The 18,288-nt window shown below is 38.6% G+C and overlaps 1 protein-coding gene and 2 long non-coding RNA genes across 3 annotated transcripts; all 3 read left to right on the top strand.

The window, feature by feature from the left end:
* The first annotated feature begins 3,811 nt into the window (after positions 1-3,811).
* On the top strand, positions 3,812-5,288 carry LOC135786237 (uncharacterized). The gene is made up of 3 exons (XR_010546926.2): positions 3,812-4,213; positions 4,767-4,881; positions 5,189-5,288. It is a non-coding gene; the product is annotated as an uncharacterized lncRNA (long non-coding RNA).
* A 784-nt stretch (positions 5,289-6,072) lies between these two features.
* LOC135786104 (uncharacterized) lies at positions 6,073-8,896 on the top strand. Its single transcript, XM_065295806.1, has 7 exons — positions 6,073-6,245; positions 6,339-6,417; positions 7,457-7,637; positions 7,804-8,052; positions 8,133-8,292; positions 8,491-8,639; positions 8,718-8,896. The coding sequence occupies exons 1-7, from the start codon at positions 6,073-6,075 to the stop codon at positions 8,894-8,896; spliced, it is 1,170 nt and encodes a 389-aa protein (XP_065151878.1).
* Positions 8,897-16,825: 7,929 nt separating this feature from the next.
* Positions 16,826-17,747, top strand: LOC141282070 (uncharacterized). Its single transcript, XR_012336631.1, has 2 exons — positions 16,826-16,983; positions 17,448-17,747. It is a non-coding gene; the product is annotated as an uncharacterized lncRNA (long non-coding RNA).
* The last annotated feature ends 541 nt before the right edge of the window (positions 17,748-18,288 follow it).

An 18,288-nucleotide genomic window follows, 5' to 3' on the forward strand; every position in this document is an offset into this window, starting at 1 on the left:
TCAGTGTTCTAGTTGTCAATGCTCCTCGAGAAGAGAGGGAGAGATTACACTGAATGAAAACAAAGCTTTTTGCTGATAATTGTTATATTACTTAGTCTGAAATCAAGAGATTTTCTTAGGTTCTTTAAACTGATCATCCGAATTCATCCGAAATTTTGCACACTGATAGAGGACTGTCCAAAAAGTCTCCACAGCAAATTTGGAGTCTTAATCTCTAACCCGCTAGCGCCACCAACAGTCCAAAGTTGCACTTATGTTTTTGGTTATAACTTCTGATCTATAAGTCATATAAACAAAATTCGTGTTTCCTCTGATTCCTTGGCTCAAGACGATTCGATTGGACCCTATGACATCATTTTCCGTCATGAAAAATTTTCCGCCATTTTGATTTATTCATAAAACCTACTTTTGCGAACTTGTCCTAGAGCTTTTGCCCAATTGCCACGAAAAACGGTATGCAGCATCTAGAGACACTCAGGGCAAAAAGTTATTAAAAGAATTTTGATAAACCATTCCGTTTTCGTATAGCGCGTCAATAAATTTTACGTAGAGCGCAAAAAAACAGGTTTTAGTGTGTATCTTCGCCAATCTTATGTCTATTGACGCCACACTTGGAAGTTGTGATGCCAGTGAGGATCTGAGGGGGCATGCAGAGTTTCGTCACAGCGCCACCTAGTGGTCATACGAATGTTGTACATGCTTATAACTTTGGCTCTGATCTGTGTTTTTTCACGGGACTTGTTTCGCTGAAGTCCAGAATAGTTGCCGAGTCCAACATTACCAAACATGCCAGATTTCGCCTTACGGTTAGCCCTGCATAGCAAAACAGAACTTAAAAAACACACGCGAATATCTCCGCGAGCGTTATTCCGATCGACTCGAAAACACCATAGGAAGAACATTGCATTACCTTCTGAACAAAAAGTTCTATTGGCGTTATATTAAAATTTTCATCAGAAATGGCAGAAAATTGCAAACAACGAAAAATTACCTTTACATTTTGTGTTTTTTACACATAAATGGTTATAACTTCGTATTATAACTCACATTTTCTTCAGTGTTCTAGTTGTCAATGCTCCTCGAGAAGAGAGGGAGAGATTACACTGAATGAAAACACAGCTTTTTTGCTGAAAACTGTTATATTATTTAGTCTGAAATCAAGAGATTTTCCTAGGTTCTTTAAACTGCTCATACAAATTCAACTTTACTTTCTTCGGTGCCCTTTTTGGCTTGACCCCGGCATTGCTGCTTGCAGCTATATTTAGGGGTCAAGCCCAGAATGGGCGAAGACCCCTATTGTATCTGTTAGTTTTCTTCTTTTTCTTTTTCTTCCTCCGCCATTGCGGTCTATGGCAGCCTATAGAACCGTACGTAGGAAAGTTATGAAATTTGGCACACTGATAGAGGACTGTCCAAAAAGTCTCAACAGCAAATTTGAAGTCTGTATCTCTAACCCGCTAGCGCCACCAACAGTCCAAATTTGCACTTATGTATTTGCTTATTCAATTCAATTTTATTTATATAGCGCTTTTCACAAAAGTCAATTGTTTCAAAGCAGCTTTACATAAATAGAAGCAGTGAAAAGCACAGAAAAACGACAGATAGCACAACAAAATACATGATAGCATGAGCAGTTAAATTTGCTGCGGCTATGACTCAATATTATAAGTGCACGTATTACTAAAGCAACGTATAGAAGAGGAAGCTAGGTAAAGCCCAAAAAGGCTGCCTCCCCGGGGTGAAAAACCCCCTAGGAGAAAAAAAACCCGGGCTTTTATCCGAGGAAAAATAAGTCCTAGGAGGGAAAAACCCTTGGGAGAACGGATAAGGAGATTTAGCGGAGATTAAGCGGTTCTGCCGGTGATCGTTGGTCAGGCATCAGCTGGGCATCACGTTGAAGGACGGCCAGTAGATCAGAGGTGTGCCGACTTTCACATCTACCGGGACTGGGTCTGTTTGTCTCGTTGTCCTCGGGTCGAGGACGAGACAGGGAGAGAAAAACAAAATCGTATTAGCGTAGCGGCCGTTCATATGTATTGAAGTGTCACACAGTGATGTGGTTTAACTCAGCTTAGTTCCAGACAGACTAACTATTGCGGCATAATTATATTATCCACAGTTGAGGATTTAGCAAATTGGGGGCCCAATGCGAGGGTATATATGGTAAATAAGGGTCACCTTCCGATCTTTAAGAGAAGATGAAACCTGACGACCCGTTTGACTAAGGCCTAAAGCCCCACTGTCGTCGTTAATGCAGGTTCAGTGGCAAACGGGTCTATATTGTATACCATTTACAGGACCAGGAGAAAACGCCAAAAACATCGCAACCCGACCATACATACCAACCCGTTTGACTAAGGCTGGAGGCCCCACTGTCGTCGTTAATGCAGGTTCAGTGGCAAACGGGTCTGTATGGCATACTATTCACAAGACACACGAAAGCGCAAAAAACGCAACCCGACCATACATACCAACCCGTTTGACTAAGGCTGGAGGCCCCACTGTCGTCGTTAATGCAGGTTCAGTGGCAAACGGGTCTGTATGGCATACTATTCACAAGACACACGAAAGCGCGAAAAACGCAACCCGACCATACATACCAACCCGTTTGACTAAGGCTGGAGGCCCCACTGTCGTCGTTAATGCAGGTTCAGTGGCAAACGGGTCGGTATGGCATACTATTCACAAGACACACGAAAGCACCAAAATCGCAACCCAACCATACGTACCAAACCGTTTGACTAAGGCCGGAAGCCCCACTGTCGTCGTTAATGCAGGTTCAGTGGCAAACGGTGGCGAACTATTTAATGCAATTCATTTTAAGTGTTCATGCAGACAAGGTTTTATTTATTTATTTGGTTGGTCTGTGTTATGACCGTGAGTGCTTTGTTCCGTTAAAATAACTATTGCGAGTTAAGAACCTTTACTAGACAAATTACGCGAATGCTTTGTTGAAGAAAAAAGTTTTAAGTCTAGATTTAAAATGATCGACTGTGTCTGATTCTCGTACATCGGTTGGTAAATCATTCCAGAGCTTAGGGGCTAAGTAGGAAAAGGATCTTCCACTTTTAGAAACTTTTGATAGTCTAGGGATAATCAATAGACCAAAATTTTGCGACCGTAGTGTGCGTGATGGATTGTATTCTGATAGTAATTCTCTAAGATATGAGGGTGCTAAGCCATTTAAAGCTTTGTAGGTGATTAGTGATATTTTAAATTGGATGCGATATTTAACTGGTAGCCAGTGTAAAGAAGCCAGAGTTGGGCTTATGTGGTCATACTTTTTAGATCGAGTAAGTACCCTTGCAGAAGCGTTTTGAACTAGCTGAAGCTTGTTGACCTGATTTGAATGGCATCCCCCGAGTAGCGAGTTACAATAGTCTATTCTAGAGGTCATAAAAGCATGAATAAGCTTCTCTGCGTCAGATGTAGACAGTATATGGCGTATTTTTGAGATATTTCTAAGATGGAAGAATGCTGTGCAGCAGACGTTGGCGATATGACTATCAAAGGATAAGTTGCTGTCGAACATCACACCTAAGTTCCTAACCGTGGAAGATGGCACCACAGTACAGCCATCTATGTGCAATTTGTAATCTGACATATTATGTTTGTAGCGATTTGGTTCAATAATAAGTATCTCTGTCTTATTGGAGTTGAGCTTAAAGGTGCCCTTCCACACAAAACCGTTTTTACTTGTATTTTTTGATATGTGTTAGGTCTATATGTGTCTGTGTTGTGTCGGGAATGTGAAAATGAACTTCTACCTCCTATGTCAGCTTTAGCCACTGAAAAGAAATAAGGGGAGAAATTAGGTCAGTTGAAAAAGCTGATCAGTGTGACGTGGAACTGATCGAGCTCATTATTATTCATGAGCTCTCCCACTTGAGACCGCGCCCACAGATTTCGTTCAGCTCTGTGAGTTTTCTATACCGCAAGGATGGCTGAACGTCAACGTGCTTGTGCCCTATGCAGGAATAGAGGTTCAACTATGCACATGTTGCCCAAGAACCCAGAATTAAGAATGAAATGGCTTCAGTTCATTTTTGGAACAATGCCAAACCATGATCATTCCAATGTATTTATATGTTCATCACATTTTGAAGAGAGTGACTTCATAAACTTCGGGGAGTACAGCAAAGGCTTCACGACACGGTTGCGGTTGAAGCCTGGAGCAGTACCATCGCGGCAGTCTACGGCCAGTGTCCAGCCTGTAAGTAAAACAATTATCTCAAGGAAATGCTATATTATACAGGTTTAATGCACTCGCTTGCCTAGCAGGTTTTATGTTGATTTGGACTATTCTAGCACTCGCTAGCCAAGCTAAGTTCATCCGATAAAGCTAAAAATGAGTTGATAACAGCTGTTGCCAAGCTGTAATGTTATTGATGACGCAAAGCATATTTTTGCGAATGATATTATGAATTAAAAAAAGTTCAGCGCAATAATAAATCCTCAGTTGGCTAAGCACTGACGTGATTTACGAGACGCTGTTGCAAGTCATGATTACCTCAATGTAAAAACATAGCTATTCAGCGATTTTGTCGTTATTACCAAACACAATTAAGTTGGTTAATCAAGAGTAAACCCTAATTTGAATAAGGATCTCATGCATGGTTAGACTTTGTTTTTATTGCATTTAGAGTTACATCCATGTAATTTTTTTGTCAGATTGTTTTCCAACACTTTTAGTTTTCAGGACACGATTTGATTTGCTTTATTAGTTGTTCTCTGCTAACATCGTCGTGTCGTTTCTTATGCCACAGAGCACATCGGGGACATCTTTCAGCCATGCATTTTCACAAACAGACTCACCTAATCTGTCATCTCGGGGGACTCAGCTATCAATGGGTACTCTACGACATCATGTCAAAAGCAGAGGTTAGTGATTTTTTTTGTATTTTTAAATTGTTCATGTGTGTAATAACTGCAGTTATGCAGTGTTGTAGTTGTGGCTGAAAAGATAATGGTTACTTGGTTCATAAATCTGTCAGACTTCAGAAATAGTGTTTGTTAATTATAGTTAAATAGTTAATTTGTATGATACTACATGCAGTCATCCTCCTGATCACTCATGTTTCACAGACCACCCATAGTTTACACTCCTGAGGCAGTACCTTATGTAACCTGTCTGTTATTGTTATTTAAAGTGTGTTACAAACCAGTAATATACAGCAATGTGCTTTAGGAACACAAACTACTGGCTGTTCTGAAAGTGTGAACATTGGCACAACTACAGCAGATGCACCTTGGGGACCTCTGACCTCCACGCCAATCAAGGTAGCACATCCAAGGCCAGCTAAAAGAATACGGTTAGGATAAGAGGAGGAATATGACACCAGTCATTCTACAATCATCCCAGAACCACATGACTCAACATATGACCCAGCTAACTCTATGACAGATGTCACTGATGTGACAGACATGACAGATTCATCACAGCTATTGTAAGTGTAATTGGCTTATTTTCTTCTTAAAAAGACAGACACTGTCAATGTCATATGAATGATTAAACTAACATAATGTTTTCATTGTTTATGTTACTCACAGTGACACAACTAGATCTGGCTACAAGGACTCCAAGTTCATTGTTTTTGAGAAGTGCCTGCTGGAGCTTTTTGAAACCTGTCCCATATGTAAACGGGTATCTGATGTGAGGCCACGCAGACGCGGCACCTTCTTGGCAGTTGACCAGATTTGTCATAACTGCAATTTTTTTTGACAGTGGAAAAGCCAACCTGTGATTGGGAGCTGCCCCACTGGAAACCTTCAACTGTCGGCAGCCATATATTTCACTGGCACTTCATTTTTCCAGTTACAAAAGGTATTGTTGTAGTACACTTTCAGCTGCATACCCTACAACACACACATCACGTGGACCCATTCGATTTTCTATATGTCTTCAGCTCTTAACTTGTTACATCCGTTAATACTTCGAACTTGGAAGTTTTTAAAAAGCTTGATGCCACGCCACACCAATCAGAGTTTGTGTTGTACAATGCCCTTTATCTCTGGACAAACAAAAGATGTGTTTTACTGATAATACCAGTACTTTTGTAGGTATTCAAAGCCATGCATCTGAAAAGCATTGGACACTCCACATTCAGACGGCATGCTAGAAGTTACTTGGAGCCTGCCGTGATTCACAAATGGCATGCGTTCCAGGAATCTGAATTTGAGCACCTGAGGCAGAGACCAGTCAAAATTGGTGGTGACATGAGGGCAGACTCACCAGGTAAAGTTCTGTATGAGATTTGATTACATGTCATATGTCACCCTGGCATGTTTAAAAACATTGCAAACAAATAGTGCTCATAACATCATGTTGATATTTGTAGGCCACTCAGAAAAAAATACGGTAGCTACAGTCTGATGAACCTGGAAAACAACAACATCATTGACATTCAACTTGTGCAGGTTAGTGGTGTTGTCATAGATGTTTTATAAATGGGTATTTATGTCACAACACACATCAGTCTTGTAAATCAGTTTTTGTGGCACTCTCTTTAAAGGTGCAGTGTGTACATTTTTGCAATTTTCTAGTGGTAAAATTGCGCATTGCAACTCAACGGCTCAGTCCACTGCTTATCCCTCGCTTTTAAAAATCATAGAGAAGCTACGTTAGCTACCACTAGACAAACATGTCATCGTCGGAGACAACTAAGTAAAAAAGTTTGTCCTATAAGGGTTTCTGTAAAAATATGGCGCCACAAAATGCCGACTTCCATGTAAGAGGACCCTCTGTGTATGTAGATAAAAACATCATATTCTAAGGCAGTGGTTTTCAATTCCAGTCCTCGGGCCCCCCCTCCCCGAATGTTTTAGATGTCTCCTTATATGAAACACCTGATTTCACTCATCTGCTCATTAATTAACACACTAACGAGCTGATGATCGGAATCAGGTGTTTTTATATATGGAGACATCTAAAATGTTCTGTGAGGGGGGGCCCGAGGACTGGAATTGAAAACCACTGTTCTAAGGTAATAAAAATCTAACGGTTCATTATGAAAGGTTTTTATACACCCCTGATAATATAGTTTTGTATAATATGTTGCATTTCTGTCAAGAGATCCTTCTAAAAAATTACACACTGCACCTTTAACTTTCTCTCTCAAACAGACACACACACACACACACACACAGACACACACGCACGCACGCACGCACGCACGCACACACACACACACACACACACACACACACACACTCACTCACACCTCCACTACAAACCACCTACAATAACACATTCCGTCCAAAACTTTCCCTTGCCTGGGCTAAAACACACAGGCAAAGAAAAACAAGCATGGCATCCTTTTGTACAGACACTGATTCGTTGAAACATTATCTTTTATTAGCCCCATTTGTGTACTATATGTCTCTCTTCGTGTTTTGTGTCAAAGTACTGCAGCAAAGATGTTTATGGCATATACTTTTTGTCTTTCTTTGTAACAAGAGCAATGAGGTTGGCGGGAGTCACAATATGGAAAAAGAGGGGCTAAAAAGAAGTCTCGAGCTTCTTGAATCCAAAGGTGTGGCTATTGAGTACATCGTCACAGATCGGCATCCTCAAATACAAAAATTTCTTAGAGAGCGCAGCACACAGCACTTCTATGACGTCTGGCACTTTGAAAAGGGTAAACCTTGTCTGTGTTATTTTCTATTCAAAATATAATGTGATTATCAACTGTATAATTAAAAAACATTGTCAAAACTCCAATAGGTTTAGATTATAGTGTTTAGAAGTAAACAAATTATTTTGTTTATCAGATTAATTTTGATACCATCTATGTTGTTCATCAGGTCTGTCTAAGAAACTGGACAAAATTTCCAAAGACAAGGACTGTGCAGTTGTGAAGAAGTGGCAGCGTGGCATCAGAAACCATGTTTATTGGTGTGCAACCTCATCATCCACAGGGACAGAGAAGGTTGCAAAATGGACATCGGTTGTGAACCACATCCAAAACAAACACACCCACGACAATCCTGCTTTTCCAAAGTGTCTGCATCCAGTTCGCCAGACAACAGATCATAAGAAATGGTTTCAACCAGGTGTGTACTCCTCCATTGTACATATTGTTGTATAATTATTTTTGTTGTTATTCAGTTATTAATTGACGATATGTATTTAGGTTCCAAAGCCCTCTTCAAAGTTGAGAAGCTGTTGTCAAATAAGAGGGTCCTTACTGATGTGGAGAAGTTGAGCTCCAAGTACCAGACCTCAACATTGGAGGCCTTCCACAATATTGTTATACGCTTCACTCCAAAAATTTTTTATATTTCCATACATTGGCATGTTGTGCAGGTATGTTTTGTCGTATTAACACTCTATTACTATTATTGTAAAAGGGAAAAATATAGTAAACACGTGAATGGATATTAGAGCTTTCATTACCTATGTAACAATTTGAAAATTGACATAAAGGACCTGATTAAACCTTTGCTATGTCATGCCTGAGTTATGTACACAACGACACCCTATACTTTCAGGTTGTACCTGGCAGCCATGCATTTTAACGAAAATGCAGGGCGTACCCAGGCCAGAACAACATCAGGGAAACTAAGATACAAGGTGCTATTTCCTAAGGCCAAAAAGGGAGCACACACCGTGAAGGCAATGAAAACACAGGCCACATACTGTAGGTTGTTCAACTAATAATAATTATTACAAATGGTCTGTACACAGTTATTTACATCATGTACATTTATTTTTCTAGGTTACATCTTCAACATGATGGCATTGCTTTTCGAGGACATAGTGCCCAACAACCAGCCATATGTGGAGGAGTTGCAGAAAGTTCCAGTCCCTGATACTCTGGCATCACAATATGAGCATCCTCCACTTGAAGAAGCCATTGCTGCCTACGTATCTCGGTTCAGACAAGGGGAGGTCTAAATCCAACATACTGGCCTGCAGCATCTGGGAACTCCCTACGGATACGCTGGACCACACAGGACGGAATGACCACACAAACCTTTCTCCCCAAATAGCCCCAGCACCAGCTGACAAAAGTTCGGTATGCTAGGTGCCTGCAACGCCTGCCAAAAAGCAGAGGACAGTGTCTTTGTAAATATGTTCATTGGAGAGAATCACTCACTGACCATGGTTTTGAACTGTCTTATTTGTTTTTGTATAAAATAATAAATATATCTTTGTTCTAAATGTTGTGCAGCTTTGTATGTGTAATATTACCATGGTCTACATTATATTATATATATATATATATATATATATATATATATATATATATATATATATATATATATATATATATATTGCACTTACTTTTCATAACCCCTGACTCGCAAAGGGCCATAGTCTGCTCTGTATACGTTCATGGCATTTTGGAGAGAATAAATGTTTAGACAAACAGGTTCCAGCACTGGGTGGAGAGTCATACATTGTATGGGGGTAATAGTTTGTCCAAGTCGTCTTGCTACCTGTAGAGTCAGATGTTGGAGTAATGACAATCGACTTGAAATATATATAAAAAGTAGCCTTATCACCTAAAGCAGCACTTTTGTCTATATTACCGGTGGTGTTTCCCTGCAGCACACATTTTCTACTTCTGTGGGCATTCTGACACAATTCCCGCACGTGCACCTGATAAAGCAAAAGGTAGGTCAGATTTTTTGCGAGCCAGAACTTATTAGGCTAATACATTTGTATAAATTCGGCTGCTTACGTAAGGGATCATTTTAAATTTGATATGAGTCTTTTCCGACGGTGCGAGTTAACGTCTGGGCTGACTTTCACCTTCAGTGGAATTCCATCGCGATAATTGATCTCTCGCAAAATAATATGAATTAAAAGTAAAAAATCCGTTGCCATTAGCAGCGGTTATATATAGATTTAACAGACCCATACATGTGAATGGAACTTAATGCAGCATTATGAAGAAAATGCATGCATCGTATTTTTTTTTTCATCTAAACACATTTGGCCACTAACCAATGGTGTAATGGGTTAAAATTGAAAGTCAGAAGACAATTGCCACGAATACATTTTATTACGTTTCAAAGTGCTTGATGGTTTACTATTACCATTCAGATACATCCATGGCCAAACGAGCTGGTTGTGGTTCTTCTGGTGCTTCTGTCTCCTCTTCAGATTCAGGGTCATAAATATATGGCAATATACCTGAAGAAGCCATTCTGCCGCAATTCCAGACAACTGTAAAAAAAGTTCCTCTAGCCTAGACTACCTATTACGCTGGGTGAATGAATAACCATGCTCTCGAATCCTTGCGGTTAGCCAATCGGAGTCAAGCAGCTTAGCTCATTGAATATTAATGAGAACTGGCTCAAATCGAGCTGAGTCTTCCTGCAGGACTTCTATACCACGCTAGAATGGCTTGAAACAAGGTAAACGAGGCATTTTTTTCACAAAAACGGTTACAGCGTCCATGGTACACTTCAGACTTTACTACAATAGCAATAAAATACGTGTGGCAGGGCATCTTTAAGAAAGTTATGTGCCATCCAGTCACTAACATCGCTAATGCAGTCTTTTAGCTTAGAAAACGTGTGTGTTTCGCTGGGATGCGAGGAGATGTAAAGCTGGGTATCATCCGCATAGCAGTGAAAACTTATGTTATGTTTCCTGATAATGTCTCCTAGGGGTAACATGTATAACGAGAACAGGATAGGACCTAAAACTGATCCCTGCGGTACACCGTATTTAACCAGGGAGTGATATGACTCTTCCTCATTTACATAAACAAAGTGATAGCGATTGGTTAGATATGACCTAAACCAGGCTAGCGCCTGACCACTGATACCAACATAGTTTTCTAGTCTATTGAGTAAGATTGTGTGATCTATTGTGTCAAAGGCTGCACTAAGGTCTAGTAATATAAGAATTGAGATTTCACCACGATCGGATGTTAATAGGAGGTCATTTGTAACTCTAAGCAGCGCTGTCTCTGTGCTATGGTGGGGCCTGAATCCTGATTGGAACTTTTCATATGTACTATTATTTGTCAAGAATGTGCGTAACTGGCTTGCCACTACCTTTTCTAATATTTTCGAAAGAAAAGGGAGATTTGAGATTGGTCTAAAGTTATTAAGTTCTCCTTGGTCAAGCTGTGGTTTTTAAATCAGCGGTTTAATAACTGCTAGTTTGAAAGCTGTTGGAACGTATCCTATTTCTAGCGATGAGTTAAAGATATTTAGAACCGGGGTTGACACTACAGGGAATACCTCTTTAAGTAGTTTTGTGGGAACAGGGTCTAATATACAGGACGATGATTTGGATGATGTGACTAGTTTAGAGAGCTCATCTATTGTAGTAGGTTTAAATGAATCAAGATGTTCGTATGGTAGTCTAGTGTTAAGTGAACTAATGGGTAGAGTGGTGGCTGCCTGGGTAGCTACGATGTTTTCCCTAATAGCCGAAATTTTGTTAGAAAAGAAGTTCATGAAGTCGTTACTATTGTGTTGAAGTTTACTATTGGTTTCTGTTTGTTCTTTGTTTTTAGTCAGTTTCGCAACTGTGCTAAAGAGGAAACGAGGGTTATTATGATTCTCATGTATAAGCTTGCTAAGATATGTAGATCTGGCGGTTTTAATAGCCTGTCTGTAGTGTTTAACACTTTGTTTCCATGCTGCACACCATACTTCTAACTTTGTGCTTCTATAATTTCTTTCCATTTTTCTAGCTGCCTTTTTAAGGGCTGCGGTGTGATGGTCATACCATGGAGCTGGCGGTTTTTCTTTGAATCTCTTTTTTCGAATGGGAGCAACGGCATCCAATGTGTTAGAACAGACATTGTTTAGGTTTTCTATTACAATATCTAGATCGTCACAGTTATCTGCTACATGTTTCATCTGGGACAGGTCTGGAAGAGTGCTAATAAAGCTATCTTTAGTGGTGGAAATTATTGTTCTGGCTAGTCGGTAGCATGTTGTGGATTGAGTGATCCTATCTAGAAGTACAGTGTATGACACAAGGTAATGGTCAGAAACTGCATCACTCTGAGGTAATATTTCGACGTCATTAATATTGAGTCCGAGTGACAGAATTAAGTCTAATGTGTGCTTACGAGTATGCGTAGGCCCTGTCACGTTTTGTCTAATATTGAGAGAATTTAGAACATCTATAAACGCACGTCCTAATGCGTCTTTTGGGTTATCCACATGGACATTAAAATCACCAACAATAAGAGCTTTATCTACAGTGACTACAAGCTCAGACAGGAAATCTGCTATTTCTTTAAGGAAATCTGCATGGTGGCCCGGTGGTCTATAGATTGTCGCTAAGGCAAAAGAAAGCTGTTTGTGGTTACGATCAGTTATTTCCATATTTAACAACATTAGTTCAAATGATTTAAATTTTAGCTCAGATTTTTGGTTTGCTTTAAAAATTTTGTTGTATATTGTAGCTACACCACCCCCTCTCCCCTTTAATCGAGGTTTGTGTTTATAGTAATAGTCTTGTGGGGTGGATTCATTTAAACTAATGTAGTCGTCTGCTTTAAGCCAGGTTTCTGTTAAACAGAGTGCATCTAAGTTTTGGTCTGTAATTATTTCATTGACAATAGGTTCTTTATTGGTAAGCGATCTAATGTTAAGAAGGCCGAATTTTAACATTCGAGATTCATCTGTTAATGTATTGTTTTCTAATTTTATATTAATCAGATTTGTACCTGATGTAACAAGCGGTGCCCTGTATTTATTTGTTCGGGGAACAGATACAGTTGAAATGTGCTGATATTTCGGTAAGATTGACTCGAAGTGCTGGGATATAAGTGGTCTTGACATATCACGGCAGCTAACAGATGGACGGTTAAGCCGATCCGTCTGTTTCCTGACCTGGGCCCTGGATAGTCAGACTATATCAGAATTAAGACTATTGATCAGATTTCTAGTGAGTATAGCACTCACTTCTGATAACTTCTGATCCGTAAGTCCTAAACACTAAATTCTTGTTTCCTCTGATTCCTTGGCTCAAGACGATTCGATTGGACCCTATGACGTCATTTTCCGTCATGAAAAATGTTCCGCCATTTTGATTTATTCATAAAACCTGCTTTTGTGAACTTGTTCTAGAGCTCTTGCCAGATTGCCACGAAAAACAGTATGTAGCATCTTGAGACACTCATGGCAAAAAGTTATTAAAAGAATTTTGATACACGAATTCATTGTGCAAAAAACAGGTTTTAGTGTGTATCTTCGCCAATCTTATGTCTATTGATGCAACACTTGGTAGTTGTGATGCCAGTCAGGATCTGAGGGGACATGCAGAGTTTCGTCACAGCGCCACCTAGTGGTCATACGAATGTTGTACATGCTTATAACTTTGGCTGTGATCAACATATTTTCACAGGACTTGATTTTTTGGAGTCCTGAATAGTTGCCAAGTCCAACGATACCAAACATGCCAGAATTCGCCTAATGGTTAACCCTGCACAGCAAAAAAAGTACTTAACAAACACGCGCGAATATCTCCGCGAGCGTTATTCTGATCGACTCAAAAACACCATAGGAAGAACATTACATTACCTTCTGAACAAAAAACTCTATTGCCGTTATATTAAAATTTTCATCTGAAATGGACAAAAATTGCAAAAAAAACAAAAAATTACCTTTAAATTTTGTGTTTATTACACATAAATGGTTATAACTTCGTAACGAAAAGAGATTTTTACACCAGATTTAATACGCTGATGTATGAACTGATATGAAAAAATATGATATCCCTGCACCACTAGTTGGCCTTATAATTGAACAAAACCTTTCATATCAAGCAATCTCTATGTTCATACAACTGTTTCTTCACTAAACTAAAGTGTATAGTCATAAAACTAGCTAGATGTAACACAGTAATGACCCAAGGTTGAATGCATGATTTTGTTATTGCGCCACCTAGTGGTTTTGAGATAGGAAAACGTATTTTTTTGCCTAAAACTACTACAATAGTATGTCTAAAACCATGAGTCATTATGCATTAATCCTTTCATGGATTGGAGTATAATTAATGGTGGATGCCAATTCACTCCCTAGCAACCAATGAGAATACCTTATCGACCGTAGAGACATCGGGGTGGGCTCTTTTGACTCTTTTGACATTTTTGGGCGTGAGTTTTGCCACTGCAAGCACCACTCACATATTTACTTAAAGGGGCAATAAGTAGGATTTTAAGTGTTTTATTAATCAAAATCAATGTCTTTATTCATAAATATGTCCTCGTTAGTGTCAAATGACCTCTGCCAGTGATCTGACTTTTTTTTGTAAGCTTAGAATTTCTTCTCTTTACTTACATTGAACGGGTAAGTCCAAGGAGGCATCCATATCATTCCGCCGTATTGATAAACTATAATAGCAGAGAGAGACAAAAAGCACTTGCACACCAACGCGTTTCCACAAGGCGTTTTCATTCAGAACACGTGAACCAGCTGCAACGGACAAGGAGATCAGCGATTACATAACGGCTACCGTAGTTGCAACACGCATTTGGAAAGGGGAGGAGCTAGTAAGCACTGTTCGTTTGAATGCAAAATACAATTCCACCACTAGATAGGGGTAGATCCTACTGATTGCCCCTTTAACTTTACTTCATTCTGTGCCCTTATTGCCTTGACCCCGGTGATTGCTGCTTGCAGCTATATTTACCAATGTACTTCTAGTACACTTCATATAGTTACATTAAAAATATTCTTAAGTTTAGCATATTTCTTTAAAATGTAATAAAGCATATATTTATTACCAATGTACTTCTAGTACACTTAATATAAATACATTAAAAATATTCTTAAGTTTAGCATATTTCTTTAAAATGTAATAAAGCATATATTTATTACCAATGTACTTCTAGTACACTTAATATAAATACATCAAAAATATTCTTAAGTTAGCATATTTCTTAAAAATGTAATTAAGTATATATTTATTAACAGTGTACTTCTAGTATACTTTTAAAAATTTAAATGCAATTTAACATATTTTTAATACACTTCAAATAAGTATGTTGGAAATAAAAGTGTATTATAAACATACTATTTGTATTTTAAGTATATTTTTAATACATTAAATACTACGTCTTTTTGACCTGGGCTAAGACAGATAGGGTGGCTGGAGCCCCCCTAAAAAGGGTCTAGAACCGCCTATGGGTATTGTAGAACTGGAAGTGCACATTAAATAGCGCAAGCTTAGTCAGATAGTGTCTACTTCAAAATGCAAAATATACGTTAGCAGCCAATGTTAATCGTTAATGATTTGTGACAAATATGATGTTATTTAATGTTAAACTATGTAAGTGGCGCGACAGGGTTTTGAGCAACTTCCTGAGTCGTAGCTGGGCGCCGCGGACAGGCACCACCCGTTGGCGCCAGTGTGCGTACACTCATAGAAAACAATGTGTTAATTTTTTTTAATGCTGCAGCGCTGAGCTGCACATCCGGTGTGCGACCCCCTTTGGTTGTTTCCTCCTTTGAAATGTAAACCATTCTATTTTGCTGTTTTGTGCCTGTGAATTTCATCTACGGGTCAACTTGTATGATCTAAATATATTACTCGCTGCTCAGATCCATGCAAAAAGTGTAGATTCCCGAGAGAGATGCGCATTTCACTGGTACAGCAAGACTCGACATTTCTGGAGCAGTACAAGCGACACAGTAGCCTATCTGTACAGATGTGAAGCTAAGATTCATCCAAACAGTTGTTAGGTTTGTCTAAATGGGTCTAAAAGTCACTTAATGTAGCAATAAAGTCCCAAAGTTCTCCATTTTGAGTAAGTAAATCACACTCACTGATTAACATAGAATTTGCATACAAGTTGAAAATGAAAACCAATAAATAAATAAAAGAGAACATAAAAAAAAACATAAAATAAAACTGAACTTTAAATTTTAATTTTGTCACTATTATTGCTTGGGCATGAATAAAAAGCCTTTTTTTTTTAATGTATTTACAGATTCGTTTTCAAGTTTGCCTTTTAATTTTAATATTGGCAGTCTTGCACCGAGATTGTTTTGAAAATGAAATGTCAAATCATCAACTGCATTTAATTTTTCAATTTGGCAGGAAAGATGCATTATCATCTTGAAAAATAAATAATTAAATGTTTAAATTTTATTTTAGCATTTAATTTTCAAATTTGCGACATATTTTGCCGGGCCGGTAGGTGTTAAGAAGTTAAATGAAATGCATACGGAACGCATATAAAAATTGGTGTGGGTACTCACATATCTTGCCATATGGTTCTGATCATTTCTGACAATTCCCAAAAACTTCAACGTACATTGCAACGTAAGGGTCCACTCTTCAAAAAGCATCCCACGTTTTAATCTAAAACAACGAAAAATAGTGATAAATCTAGCAATATCCTCCTTTGTTTACATCCGCGCGTCCGCTAAGTATGCTCGATCATGTTTATTTTCTATCAAATATCGAGTTTTATCAGTGAAAATCCATCTCTTCCTGCTTCGTTAGACTCTTCCGATAAATATCCCGCCCTACTTTTCTGTTTTGTTCAATCAGATAAGGTTTGACAACTCAAAATGTGACGCGAACACCGATTTGCCCAGAGATATGTCCTTCATCTCACCATAGGCTTTTGACTGGATTACGCCAAAACAAAGCCAGCCAATGCTAAGCCAGCAAAGTTTTGATGGGCAGGGGTAGTAACCAATCATGAAACGATTACAAGGATTCAACTTACGTCAGTAAAGTGTACTTCTGCGCAAATCTACAGAAGCGCACGGAGAGAAATGCCCACGCCCCCTCCGTGCGCCTTTGTTTGTTTGGGTAGCATAGCAGCCGGCTAGGCTCTCCGGAGCCGCTGAGAAACCTCTCAAAGGTTAGATATTACATCTCCATTGTGGATTGTCGACTGCAGAGGACTTGTTTGTGTTGAGAGTGTTTTGAAGAAGTTGATAAAGAGCATGATCGCGGAGCAAAAATACAAAACTGGATATAAACAAACCGCGTCGTCGACGAAAGATGGACCGGACTATGAGCTCAGCTGCGCTCGCTTGGATAAAGTAAGTGGATTCTTTTGTTCATTAGTTATTTTACGTTACATTTCTTGTTTCTTGTTAGCTGTTTTGATTATAAAGTAACATTGGAGATGACTAAAATACGAGTTTTACATGGTTTCATTTTCTATGACATGTTATATAAATGAATCATTTTTATAGCTATATGAATCAAATGCACAGAATATACAAACTAAAAACTAGAAAATAAGATATGTGGTGGAAAATATGAGTATAACCAGCTGAGAAATATAGGTTATTTGGCAAACATAAGACATTTGTAATTATAAATATATTCATGTAATGTGTGTATGTGTGTATGTATTATGTTCATGTATATTACATCATAGTTTCTCATACAAATAGTTGTATGTCTCTAACTTTTGACTCAAACTAAAATCCTCTCTTGCTTTGTGTGTGTCTGTGTTGTGTTGTGTTGTGTTGTGATGTGATGTGATGTGATGTAACAGGTCTTCAGCTGACATCCAGAGGAGGACTGGAATCTGGAGTGCATTCATGAGCGACCACATTCAAAATAGCAAGTATTTTGTTATAATGTGCAAATGTTTTTTTCTGAAATAGTTTTTTCTATGTGCTTTGGTGGGCAGAGAAGTTCTGAATTGATATACATCATGTAATATGTAGTCCTGACTCATTTTCTTTTGATAATCATGTCATTTTGTTATCATGTGTATATTTGGAGTTTCCAAGTGCACTTTTTCTGAAAGGACGCCTGGACTTTTTTGAAATAAAAGCTCACAGAAACAACATTTTTTTGGAGTATCATTCTCAAATTTGAATCACAGCATGGTCAGACATTCAGTTTACCTATATGGTGTCCCCAGGTGTCTCAGATGACCATTTCATACCTTTTTTGCTAAGTGAATGTTATTTAAAGAAAAACGGAAGTCATTTAATGTATATTTTACCTTGTTTTACTCTGTTTCTTTACTACTCTGAGTTGTTATGACTATTAGGCAACAATATGTCAAGTGTCTAGTTTCAAACAAGACCAGAATTATGAATATAGACCATAGGGTTTAAGAGCTGCAGACGTTTTAGTTTGGAGTTGTCGTTTTTCAGAAAATGCTCAAAAATAGAAGTGCTGGCTAACAGGTTAATTAATACATTTTAAATAGGCTAAAACATCCTTCCATGAGCATTGGGCAGCATTTGTCAAATCAATGCCACTTCAAGGTAATTGTATCCATGCATGAGAGTAGAAGTTCTCTAAACCTCTTTGAATTGCAAGTCCATCTGTCCCACCATTTCGTACAATAAATTCAGTTGTGGATTTGAAGTAATATTGAC

Source organism: Paramisgurnus dabryanus, chromosome 4 (genome assembly GCF_030506205.2).
Source record: "Paramisgurnus dabryanus chromosome 4, PD_genome_1.1, whole genome shotgun sequence".
Classification (NCBI taxonomy): domain Eukaryota; kingdom Metazoa; phylum Chordata; class Actinopteri; order Cypriniformes; family Cobitidae; genus Paramisgurnus; species Paramisgurnus dabryanus.

Bases quoted from the DNA above. Each gene is read 5' to 3' on its own strand.
- LOC135786104 (XM_065295806.1), top strand. From the start codon at position 6,073: ATGCATCTGAAAAGCATTGGACACTCCACATTCAGACGGCATGCTAGA. The intron at 6,246-6,338 runs GTATGAGATTTG...TGATATTTGTAG, and splicing joins GACTCACCAGGTAAAGTTCT to GCCACTCAGAAAAAAATACG. The intron at 7,638-7,803 runs GTAAACCTTGTC...GTTGTTCATCAG, and splicing joins CGTCTGGCACTTTGAAAAGG to GTCTGTCTAAGAAACTGGAC.